Source organism: Mytilus edulis, chromosome 7, assembly GCF_963676685.1.
Source record: "Mytilus edulis chromosome 7, xbMytEdul2.2, whole genome shotgun sequence".
NCBI classification, from domain to species: Eukaryota; Metazoa; Mollusca; class Bivalvia; order Mytilida; family Mytilidae; genus Mytilus; species Mytilus edulis.
The window spans coordinates 81352866-81365503 of NC_092350.1; the positions used below are offsets into that span (position 1 = coordinate 81352866).

Genomic DNA, 12638 nt, shown 5'->3' on the forward strand with positions numbered 1-12638 from the left:
GATTGCTATGTCTCCCTTTTTCGACTAAAGTCGAAGGCTCGACAAGGCTATTGTTATTGTGATTTCATTACCAGAAAAAAAAAAACAGAAAATTTAATTTCATTGTTGTTTCACACACTCAGGACTATTCCATTAAAATGTATGTGGGAGGCTAGGACAGGACTTTAAAAAATATCCTCACAACCAAAAACAATTTATTATATAATTTTGCATAATGGTAATAGACACATACTGAAAAAAGACCCATGACCCACATTCAATATTTAAACTTCCCTTCCTACCCTACCACAAACATTTTAATGGAATAACCCTCATGTGCAGGTGCTGTTATATTCACACAGCTGTAAAGTAATGGAATTTGTTTTCTTATTTATATTTTATTTGACTTTATAGCAAGACTTGAGATATAGGTGAGTTTTGAGTGTCACTTGCTTTGCAGTTTAGATTTGTAGCTAGTTCATAAACATGGATCATCTTTCAATCATTGAAATGTAAACATATTTCGTTGTCTTTTTCGTCATGCTTTTTATAGGTACCACAAGAATATTAAAAAATAATTCCATGTTATATAGAATTATTTCTACAAAGTTCCAGCTTTTACATTTCAATTGTAAAAATTGTACTGAGTGGAATAATTGTCTATGCTTATTTTGTATTCCTGGACAAAAAAGTATAAAACTGCAATTTAAACTTGTAGGATTGTCATGTTTCTCTTATTTTATTATTTTACAAAATTGAAATGAGAAATGAAGATATTATATATAAGGGAGATAACACCATCACATTTCTACATTTATAAGGGAGATAACACCATCACATTTCTACATGTTTGCACCCTTTATGCATTCCATCCTATCTGCTTGCTGTTGTAGAGAATATTGTGTACCCAAGTAAACTTGCTTTCTTATAATTATCTTGTATGAACTATACTTTAAACAATCTAAACACTGTAATATTGTTCTGATAACCTGGATGTTGTCTTTGTTCATTTTATGTATCTAATATAAAATTTAAGTTTAATTATTCATACTATTATTTTATTTTATTAATACATCTATAATACTGTGTCAATTCCAAGATTAGAATTGAATTTTTTTTATGACGCCATTCATACATCACACTTTGTTTTATGTCTCTTTTTGTAGTATTGTTTGCTGTAATAACACTTTGTTTAATCCTCATTTTCTCATTGGCAAACATTGACAGGATGAAGGATATTAATAACTGTTCCTAGAAGGCAACAGAAATCAATGCTGGTACAGACAAGAACAATATTTCTGATTTTACTACTATATAAAAAAGAAGATGTGGTATGATTGCCAATGAGACAACTATTCACAAAAGACCAAAATGACACACACATTAACAACTATAGGTCACAGTACGGCCTTCAACAATGAGCAAAGCCCATACTGCATAGTCATTAACCTTTAAAAATAAGCTGGTTCAGAGGATCAGTAAGTTAACAAGGAATGATCTAGAATAAATGAAACAAAGAAGACTTTACTAAAAATTTGAAGATGCATCTATTTAAATTAGTAAACATAAAAAACTGTATATAAATATAGAAACAAGGAGTAGTGAAATGATTGCCAATGAGGCAACTATCCACCGGTGTATACTGTTTAGATGCAAATAGATATAAGAAGATGTGGTATGAGTGTCAATGACTAGAAAAAGTCTTAAATCTCTTCATAATACATTTACATTAATCAAATTTGAATGTTTAGGTGACCAAAAAGAAAAGGAAAGAAACCAAACCATCAGATGTTAAGAAACCAGCAGCCAGTAGGATACGACACAAATCTGCAGCAGACAAGACAACCAAGAGTAATAACTTTGACAGACTAGTTCAGATGTTAATGGAAGTCTATACAGGACTTACAAGGTAATGTAAAATGGAAGCTTTGGCAGAACAGAAATTGTGCATATCCTATTTCTAACTGTGTCTTGCATTTCATGCAAATTTGAATGGACAGTTTGTTTGAGATCTAAAAATAATATGGGAATTCTAGCCAAAACAAAAAGACAAGATAGCTAAATACTGGAGGACAAACAGTACATTTTAGTTTTTCTTGGCAATGCTTACAATTTTAATTGATTATTTACTATAATTGTTCAGGCAATCTTTCTTATAAATTTTTTGTAAAAGAAAATATAAAAAAAGTAGATGTGCCATGAAAACTCTCCACACGATACCACAATGACACATAAATTTAACAATTATAGGTTGCTGTATGGCCTTCAAGAGTCTTTTTTCTCTTGTGTAACAACTTTTATACAATAGGTATTTACATTAAGTCAAAATATCACCAAATAATGTTTAACATTTGTGAATAAATTAAAGATAAGACTGTCACCACCATGGATGGATGAAAAAAACCAAATCCAAATTTATTTATACAGAAATAAATATGAAAATTTTATCATGCCACGTGCAGACCAAAACAAACTTATTCAGTGCTAAATATATTAAAAAAGCCAACCATTTACAACAGAAGTATATTAGATCTCTTGTCTCCTTTGTATAATATGTATATCTTGATTACAGTTCACAGGTAATGGATGTTATTCAAGAGGTACGAGTGGTCAGGGGTGGACTCAGTGGTCTGACTAATTTGTATAATATGTATATCTTGATTACAATTTACAGGACCCAAGTGATGGATGTTATTCAAGAGGTACGAGTGGTCAGGGGTGGACTCAGTGGTCTGACCGTTAAAGAAATCATGGAGATAGCCAGGACGGTTATAATAAAAAAATATGAACACAAAATGACAAATAATCAGGTTTGTGGAAGTAAAAATGAACAAATGATATAAATTAAAGGAAATATGGTATATTTAAATAAGACAACAACCAAATGGCACAAATAAAGAAAAAATACCATAAACCTACCCCCTTCACTAATGATTAGTAGAGTATGACAATCACTTAACCTTTTGCCCTTCACAATAGATTAGTAGAGTATGACAATTACTTAACCTTTTGCCCTTCACCAATGATTAGTAGAGTATGACAATCACTTAACCTTTTGCCCTTCACCAATGATTAGTAGAGTATGACAATCACTTAACCTTTTGCCCTTCACCAATGATTAGTAGAGTGTGACAATCACTTAACCTTTTGCCCTTCACAATAGATTAGTAGAATATGACAATCACTTAACCTTTTGCCCTTCACAATTGATTAGTAGAATATGACAATCACTTAACCTTTTGCCCTTCACCAATGATTAGTAGAGTATGACAATCATTTAACCTTTTGCCCTTCACAATAGATTAGTAGAATATGACAATCACTTAATTCTAAGGCATGGACCCTGAAAAGTTAGAAATTGTGGTGACCATAATTGTATTTCTTTTGATTTTAAATCCTGCATACAAATAGGAAAATACACTTTGATTTGGGTTCACAGAACTTAATAACAGTAACACATAGTAGGATCTTGAGAGCTTTTTACCTATAAATTTACATATGCATAACACTAAAACAGATAGTGTGCAAATAAAATATATAAGCAGTATATCTATATGACAACACACAGGTATCTTGAAATACAAATGTACATGCAAAGCTCTACTTACCTACACATCTTAAGATTCTAAAAAATATATTGCAGCATTGAATGAATAAAATTGGTTGTTATTACATAATAGGACATATATAAAACATTTTGGTTCTCCGATACTGTACACAATTTGGAACACATTGACAATGTTTTCTTCTGTCATACAAGTGAGAGGTTTAGCTAGCTATAAAACCAGGTTCAATCCACCATTTTCTACATTTGAAAATGCCTGTACCAAGTCAGGAATATGACAGTTCTTGTCCATTCGTTTTTGATGCGTTTTGTTATTTGATTTTGCCATGTGATTATAGACTTTCCGAATTGATTTTCCTCTGAGTTCAGTATTTTTGTGATTTTACTTTTTCCACAGTCAGAAGTTGGCTCTATCCAAGCATATTTGTGAAGGGAAAAAAATTGATTCAATATCAATGTCATTATTGGTCTTAATTGAAAGTTTTTATTTTTATTTATAATATATGTTGTCATGTTATAATGAGTTTAATGATCGTTCTTACTGTATTTATAAACAGAGACCTATGCAGTCATCAGATGTCAAAGGCAAGTCTTCAACAATGACTGGCAGGAGGAAGGCGGAGCTTCAAAATATTGCCACTGGTCATCCATCCAATCAGGTCACCATGGAAACAGTGGAAGAGAGAGCCCATCGGATAAAAGTATACAATGCAATGAAGGCCAAGCAAGCTTTACACACATCAGAAAAATTAATTGTAAGTGCTCTCTGACTTATTGCATTCAGTTGATGTGAAGAGAGTTATTGACTTCCAATCAATTACTAGCTGACTTCAAGTTAGCAACTATCAGGCCATAAAAAGGAATATGTTTGTTTGTCCTAACCCTTCTTATTCTGAAAATAGCTGACTTCTCAAATTTTTTTATATACCTGTAGATGTGAACCTTTTTTTAATCAGTGAAGCATAAAGACTAAATCTAAATAGGAATCTGATGTACAGTAGTTGTCGTTTGTTTATGTAATTTATATGTTTTTCTCGTTTCTCGGCTTTTATAAAGATTAGACCGTTGGTTTTCCCGTTTGAATGGTTTTACACTAGTAATTTTGTGGCCCTTTATAGCTTGTTGTTCGGTGTGAGCCGAGCCCGTACATTGACCTGTAATGGTTTACTTTTATAAATTGATATTTGGATGGAGAGTTGTCTCATTGGCACTCACACCACATCTTCCTATATCTATAAACTCATCTGACACTTCAATTTCTCTTTGCTGAAGAAAACAAAATTGTCAACTTACCAACCTACCTACCCACTATATCTACCTCTTGTGTAGGGTTTGGGCAACCCAAAATATTTTTTAAGTGTGGCATTAAACTTTATTGATAGTAGTATTTATAAAGTTGTTTTTGATAACAACATGCATCCATCCATTCAATTAAATCAATTCCTGATGAAAGTTTAAATCATGAATGAGATATTTCAAAAATTTTGGTACTTTAAGGATGTAATTAGGTGATCTAAGGTGAAATTAAATAAATTAAGAATTCAAAATTGATATTTTAACCTGGAAGACTCTTAGTTAAGGATAAAAAAAACCTAAAAATATTGATAGGTCATGGAGCTCCTTTTCGAGATGTTTGATTTATAAAATATGGCGAGAAAAGGCTGACTTGGACTTTTACCTTATATTTACATTGGTAATATTTTGGTCTCAAAACAAAAGAAAGAAAATCAAGAATCTGCTTAAATTTTGTCAAATGACCTTTTATGAGCTATTAAGTCGTATGTTAAAAGATAAATAGGTGTTATGGGGTAAAATATTTTACCTTGTATTGTATGAAAAAAACACCAAGGAGTACGAACATTTGTCACTTATTCCATAACCTCACCTAAGTACATCCTTAAGTAATTTTTAAATACAACATTGTTGCTTCAAATGCTGTAAATTTTTGTGTTCATGTTGACCAAACATGAAACTACAGACTCTTGATGGGCCTACTTCATATAATTACAAAAATCATTTGAACTGCTTTGATTGAATTATAGTACAGAATGTAATGGGGTTGATACTTGGTCAGGACAAAACCACATGAGACTTGACAAGTATGTAATCTATTTGGTGCTATGGTGCAATATGAATTGATTTAGAATAATTTACATAAAATATCATAATCTGGATTTCTACCATCTGGTAAAAAGTGTTGATATATTTATTGTGCTTCACTTTTGGCTGGGGTAAGAAGCTTTTAATATAAATCATATCTTCCAGATTCATGGATATGAAAAAAATGCATGGTGATGTTAGATACATACCAATATGACAACATCTCAAAGACATCTAAAGATCAATATGTGCTCTTTATAAAACATATTGTCTATAAAATGTATCAAGCTCCAAGCAGTCATAGTCTGGAAATTTTTTACATCGATTTAAAAAAATTGTATTTTATTCTTATTTTTATTAATATTATTTAGTTATTATATTTTTGTGTAATTGTAGGATGATGAAGATGATATATGTGTGATTTGCCATGATGAGTTGTCGTACGGAGAGACTAAGATGTTAGACTGTAAACATGAGTTTCATACTGAGGTCAGTCATAGTGTAAAATACATGTAATCACTTCAAGTGGTAATATGAGGTGCCTGCATGGTAAATTCTTTGATTCTTGTATCTAAAAAAAAGAATTGCACAGACCTGTCTAGTTTTCCATTATTTTGATGTATTGTACATATGTTATTGAAAAAATTACTTTTTTTTTTTACATGAACAGGTTCTCATTTTGATTTGCATTTTAATTGCTAAAAAGATAATTTGGATGTGACAAAATACTGTATTTCCTGTTAAATAATATTTTAACAATTTAGGCGTATTTAAAAATATTTATTATTTACGCTTTATTTTCAATAAAATCGACAATATTTTAAAGGGAACCAGAAAATAAACTGCAATGTGAACAATGATATTATTGGATCCATTCACTTCCAATAGAAATAGGACACAGGAAACCCATGCATATATAATTTTGTATCTCTATAGTAAAATGCAAGGTCAACTGCAGCACTAATGTCCTTCTTTCAGCATTAAAAAAAAACACATTTGTTTTGGCCGACAAATCATAGTTAGATTTGAAATAATGTCACAGACATTTGGTTTAAAAAAAATATTGATCAAATATTCTTAATCTATCTTACAGCATGACCATTTTTGGTCTGTATAAACTGTTGACGTCATAATCCAACTGCGTTTCGTACGTTTATACTTTTGGGGATCATCAGACTTTAGCATATGGAAGCTTCGCACTTTAGTGCAAACCATCTTACTTTAGCCTGACCATGGTACCAAAACATCCCATCGCACTTTAGAGTCCTACATATAAATGACGTTTTTTTTTTGTAGTGCATCAATGAATTAAAGTTCTCTTGGCAAGTAAAGACTTTTCAATAGTATTTTACAACTCATTGTATATTTTGTAGTGCATCAGTAAGTGGGTATATGAAAGAGAAAGAACCTGCCCAACATGTCGGGGGCATGCCTTGTTTGAAGATGACTTTCCCAAGCTGGGAACCTAAAAATAGCGTATGTTCTGCAGAAAAAGACCAGAGGTGAAAGGTCAAGCTATGAATCCAGACCTGTGGAGAAAGTTCGTGCAATATGTTGTTTCTGAAGACAGTGGCCAAGACAGGTTGTCATATTAATGTTTCAAAAAGTTAACCATGGTCGGTCAGTTTATAGAATTATGTAGAATGTTATTGGTATTGAAAGAATTAAACAGTTTTCAAACTGATGAAGAATCGTGCATGATGTTGAGAGTAAAAGTTTGAAAGATCTCTCATCCACTGATATATAATTATGCAGAAATAATGTCAAAACAATTTAAGATTTAAAAGATTCTCTCTCTGTCTGTCTCTTCTAAATATAATTACTGCATGCAGAAATAATGTGAATACATTTAAAAGATTCTGCCTCTCTCCAATGATATATAATTATGCAGAAATAGTGTCAATGCAATGTTAAAGATTCTCTCTTTCTCTTTTTTCCACTGGTTACAAATTATGCGAATGGTAATTTTCAATAAACCATAAAGGTTCTCTTCACAACTGTTAAAAAATTATTGGGGATGTTAAGAAATATGAAAGTTGATTTTGTTTAAGATTATTTGATCTGTGGATGATGGTACCAGGAAAAAGATAAAGTGAGATGTATATTTTGTCTACAATTTGTATGGAAGTTGTTTTATTGATTCCCTTCTTACTTGTTTTTGGTGCTTTTTGTTAAAATACCAACCATTTTGTGTTCACAACTATATCATCTTTTTGTTTACATATCTGAGATTATTTGTAAGAAGTGTGTTACCTCTACCTCTTTGTAAACTTGTTGACTGTGTGACAATCAAGGAGGAGGATTGTATTAAGGCCATGGTTTTTTAATTTGTTGGTTAAAGGATCTTCCCCATGAAAAAGTCGGGTCGGTTGGTTGGAAAAAAAAGGAAAAAAAGTATCACTCAAGACAGAAAAAGATGCAAAATAAATATATATTTCACCTTTCTAACAATATATTTGTTATGCTATTTTGTCATAATTTCTTAAATTTTAGTTCAATGAAATAATATTGCTCAACTGTCATAAACATTGTTTATAATTTCCCGTAAAAAAAGGGGGGGGGGGTGCACAGACAAAGAAGAAAAATAATAGTCATTTCACAAACAAGAAAAACAGATTCGATTAGCTCTTAATCAATTACAGAAAACATGGTGAATAATGATCTTCAAGCACGAAAACTGATAAAGAAAAAAAATGTAAAAACGTCGTACGAAAATAAAATTCAACACACGTGTCAAGAACGTAATAGACTCGTCCACTGGAAAAACGAGAATATCGGGTTAATCTGTTGTCATGCATTCACGTTTTTTATCCAAATAGACAATATTTTTTTCATTTTCTATGAAACACGCGAGTTCCAAATGATTTGTTAATATTCAGTACTCTAACTTGATGTCTTTTACCTGTCCATATTTGGACAAGTCTATTTCTATGAGATGATGCATCTTACGGATTGATGACAAATAAGGGAAACAAACTTATTTTTAAATGGTTTTAAACACAGGTTTCGTTCCGCAAATTTATTTGCGCAAACAACATTTCAAGGTCAGCTATGTCTATTTTTAAAAACGTAAACTTGAACTGTAACAGAAAGTGTTTTGTTAGTGATTAATGAATTTCATTTCATAAAAAAAGAATATTTTAATTATTTTTCAGGGATAATGTATTTGTTAGGGTCGGCGGGAATAAATAAAGCATGAAAAGTGAATTTTATTTTTATTCTGGAAATCGACAAAATCGTGTCGGGGGATCCGTAAATCAACAAATTAAAAAATCCTGGCCTAAGTTATAACATATCTGTGGACACATATTTTGTTACAAATCAAGTTCATTATGATGTTAACAAATATTTCATGGCCCATCACATTGTATTATAATATATAGATCTAATAAGTCTGATACTGAAGATGAATATATATATATGATTTGTGTTGCTTCTATGGAGAAAATGATATCCACTGTTTTGTATATTTAAACATATTGCACACTTTATCTGGTTTGATACAAAAAATGTGCTATATGTTTTCTATTGAAGTTGTATTTGTTTATTGTCTGACTTTTTAGCATTATGTTAAGTTGGAATTCAGATATTTTATTTTGTACACAATATTTTTGTTTTGTCTTCAGTGATGTTAATAGACACAAACACTTTGCTTTCTAGTGCTAGTCAAAACCTCTCTTAGTTTTAATACCCCTTTTGAAGGATATTATAACTACCTTATTGCTTTAAAACATATAATTAAAAAAAACTTTGACCAATAGACATATAATGTAAAAGATCTGGAGCTATAATTAATGGCAAAAAAAAGTTTTTTCATAACAGTTTCTTGTGTATAATTCGGAGTTTAGTATGACGTCCATTATCACTGTACCTGTAAACATATTTTTTAAGGGGCCAACTGAAGGACGCCTATGGGTACGGGAGTTTCTCACTTCATTGAAGACCCATTGGCGGCCTTCAACCGTTGTCTGCTCTATGGTCGGGTTGTTGTCCCTTTGACACATACCCCATTTCCTTTCTCAAATTGATGTTCTTCTTTTTTTGGTTAAGACTTTTATCTAACATAAATAGTCCTTGCATATATTAAATTATTGTATTGAGATAAGATGGTTGTGTTATCCGTTTCATTTTGTGAATCATTAAATAAAGTAATCATCTAAAAATGATAATGAGAAAATGTTTGAGCCAGCCTTTATTGAAAGACATCAGAAAAAAACTTTCATGAAAAGAAAATCTCTCATTAAATTATTCCATTAAACATATTACCATTATTAATCATGTTAACTTGATATCCTTTTTCAGAATTTGTTTGTTTTTCATATTTATTTTGTCTCTGGGCTCTGTCCAGACTTTTCTGTAAATATCAATCTATTTAAAATCAGGAAAGAATGAATTAAGAAGCTATACAGATTAGAAAACAATGAAATTTAACAATTGTAAAATTGCACAGAAGTGAGACATATGTCAACTGTTTATGAATACACAGCTCAATCTTAGACATAAGAGAAATTGATTTATTATTTTATACTGTATTTTCAGAATTTTTTGCGAGATTTTTATTATTACAAAAAAATGTGACACAGTACTAATAATAAAGCACTTTTTACAGTCCAGATTATAATAATGAATAATGTCACATTGATAATTTACCATGCCATATTGTAGAAAATTTACATGTATTACAATTTATTTATGTCACAATAATGAACCATCTGAAATGTGCGAGGGAAAACATTTGTATAAAAAATTTTGTTTTAAAAAGTGGCATTGTTTTTTTTTTATGTTTCTACATCAAGGAGATGATTTTATTATGTGGAATTAGAACCAGTGACTTGTTTGGCAAGTTTGTGTCTTGTGTCAGTGTTCTTAAATTGATTTCATTCTTTTATATTATTTTTTGTGTGGCTTAATTACAATGTTAACTATATTTCAAAGTAAGCTTAAATTTATGGATAAAAATATGTTGGGTCTAACAGCTATCTGTCTGTCTGTACAAGATATGGGACAAATCACTTCACTGCCATTAATTGGTTCTTTTATTGATTGAAATTAACTTAAACCTATATCTCTTCAAGAACCTTAGATTTCTTATTTCTGATTTTTATTCAATAATTATTTTACAATGTCATTTTTAAGATTTAATAACAAGCAGGAGGACTTAGAATTCTTGAATTGGTAGATCTTAAACATTTTAACCAGCCTTAATCTAAATATTCAATGACAACAAAAGTGGGAACTGATTAGATTCAGATTCAGATTCATAATAAAATATTGAATCTGAATCTGAATCTAAATATTCAATGACAACAAAAGTGGGAACTGATTAGATTCAGATTCAGATTCATAATAAAATATTGAATCTGAATCTGAATCTAAATATTCAATGACAACAAAAGTGGGAACTGATTAGATTCAGATTCAGATTCATAATAAAATATTGAATCTGAATCTGAATTTAAATATTCAATGACAACAAAAGTGGGAACTGATTAGATTCAGATTCAGATTCATAATAAAATATTGAATCTGAATCTGAATCTAAATATTCAATGACAACAAAAGTGGGAACTGATTAGATTCAGATTCAGATTCATAATAAAATATTGAATCTGAATCTGAATCTAAATATTCAATGACAACAAAAGTGGGAACTGATTAGATAACCAAGGCACTTTGAGATTTGATACTTTTAAGGTGGTACCTAACACTACAGGGAGATAACTCTGTAAAATCAGCTAAACGTTTTAATTACGTTGTGTTGTTAAGGGAATATTAAGTTTCTCAATGATCAAAATAAGTGTTTGTCAAAATGCTATATAACCAGTGTAATTTTTCTGATAAAACGGTTGGTTCAAATTTTTTTAAATTTTTATATTTTTGTAAAAGGGTCAAAGTAAATATTTTGTCAAAATTTTAAGAAAATTAAACGAGCCAAATTTATTTTAGTGAAAGTGTTGGGTACCACCTTAATTGGACTAGACAAAAATTATAGTTTGCACAAGCTAAATAAGTAAATTAAGTTTAGCATTCCTATCATGTTAATGATTAACAAAATTAGATGATTAGTTCTTATTTAACAGGGTGATTTGTAAAGACAGGTTTAAGTGTTAAAATAGCTAGAGAGGTTATTTTTTCTTTGCGTATCAAAATTATATGAAGGGGTATTATATAAAAATATCTAAATAAAAGCTGACAAGGTATTTCTGCCTCTTATTAATAATATTAAATGACAGGTGATCTTAAGTGTAAAAACATGATGTTAATGTGGCCAAAATTATGTATATTTGTTAATATTGTTACACATGTTAATAAACTTTATATAGAAAACTATGATTTATTTCTTCATTTGGCTGACAAATCCATTAGAACTATTACCTTAAAGATGACAGCTAATTATAGTCGTTTAAATTGTCGACAAAGGAGTAAGTTCAGTAAGTGCTATATTTGGCCCCAGATAATGAAATTGAATGGTACAAGACAAAATATGTTTTAAATTGTCCTGAAAACGCGTCAGAAAGTGAATTAGAACTACCTGTGTCAAAGTTTTATTCTAAGGCGTTGATTTCGACAAAATTGGCATGATTTCAACCAAATTTAGGACCATGAAACATAGATTGCATCAAATGGTTGCTGCCTAAACCCCATATTGACAGAAACAAGTGCCTGTGGTTTTTATACATTTGTACTGATATTTTCATTATATTTTTTTTAATGCGAGGTGCATATTGATAGTAAAAAAAATATATCAGAACAGTAAATTTTATTAATTTACTCAACAAAATGCGTTGATTTCGACAAAATTGGCATGATTTCAACCAAATTTAGGACCATGAAACATAGAACGCAGACGTTGACAAACTAAGTAGTCAAGTCAAACAGGCAAAATGTCATAACAGACCTTGTGTTTAAAGAATTTTTGTTGTTGACGTATGCACTCTATGTTTCCTGTCCAATAATCAATGCAAAATTTACAAGTTTTCTTTGATTTTTCGTG

At 30.4% G+C, this 12638-nt stretch overlaps 1 protein-coding gene across 3 annotated transcripts in view; it reads left to right on the top strand.

Annotated features, from left to right (window-relative positions):
- LOC139482387 (putative leucine-rich repeat-containing protein DDB_G0290503) overlaps window positions 1–8003 on the top strand; it is a 47879-nt gene extending 39876 nt beyond the window's left edge. For 2 of the 3 annotated variants that reach the window (XM_071266249.1, XM_071266250.1), the window contains exons 11-15: window positions 1731–1888; window positions 2654–2789; window positions 4102–4299; window positions 6041–6133; window positions 7018–8003. In XM_071266249.1, the coding sequence (XP_071122350.1) occupies window positions 1731–1888; window positions 2654–2789; window positions 4102–4299; window positions 6041–6133; window positions 7018–7113 (681 nt within the window). In that variant the 3' untranslated portion in view covers window positions 7114–8003. Of the gene's footprint in view, window positions 1–393; window positions 411–1730; window positions 1889–2653; window positions 2790–4101; window positions 4300–6040; window positions 6134–7017 lie in introns of those variants that run through there. The other variant, XM_071266251.1, reaches the window with a different exon arrangement.
- Window positions 8004–12638: the final 4635 nt, after the last annotated feature.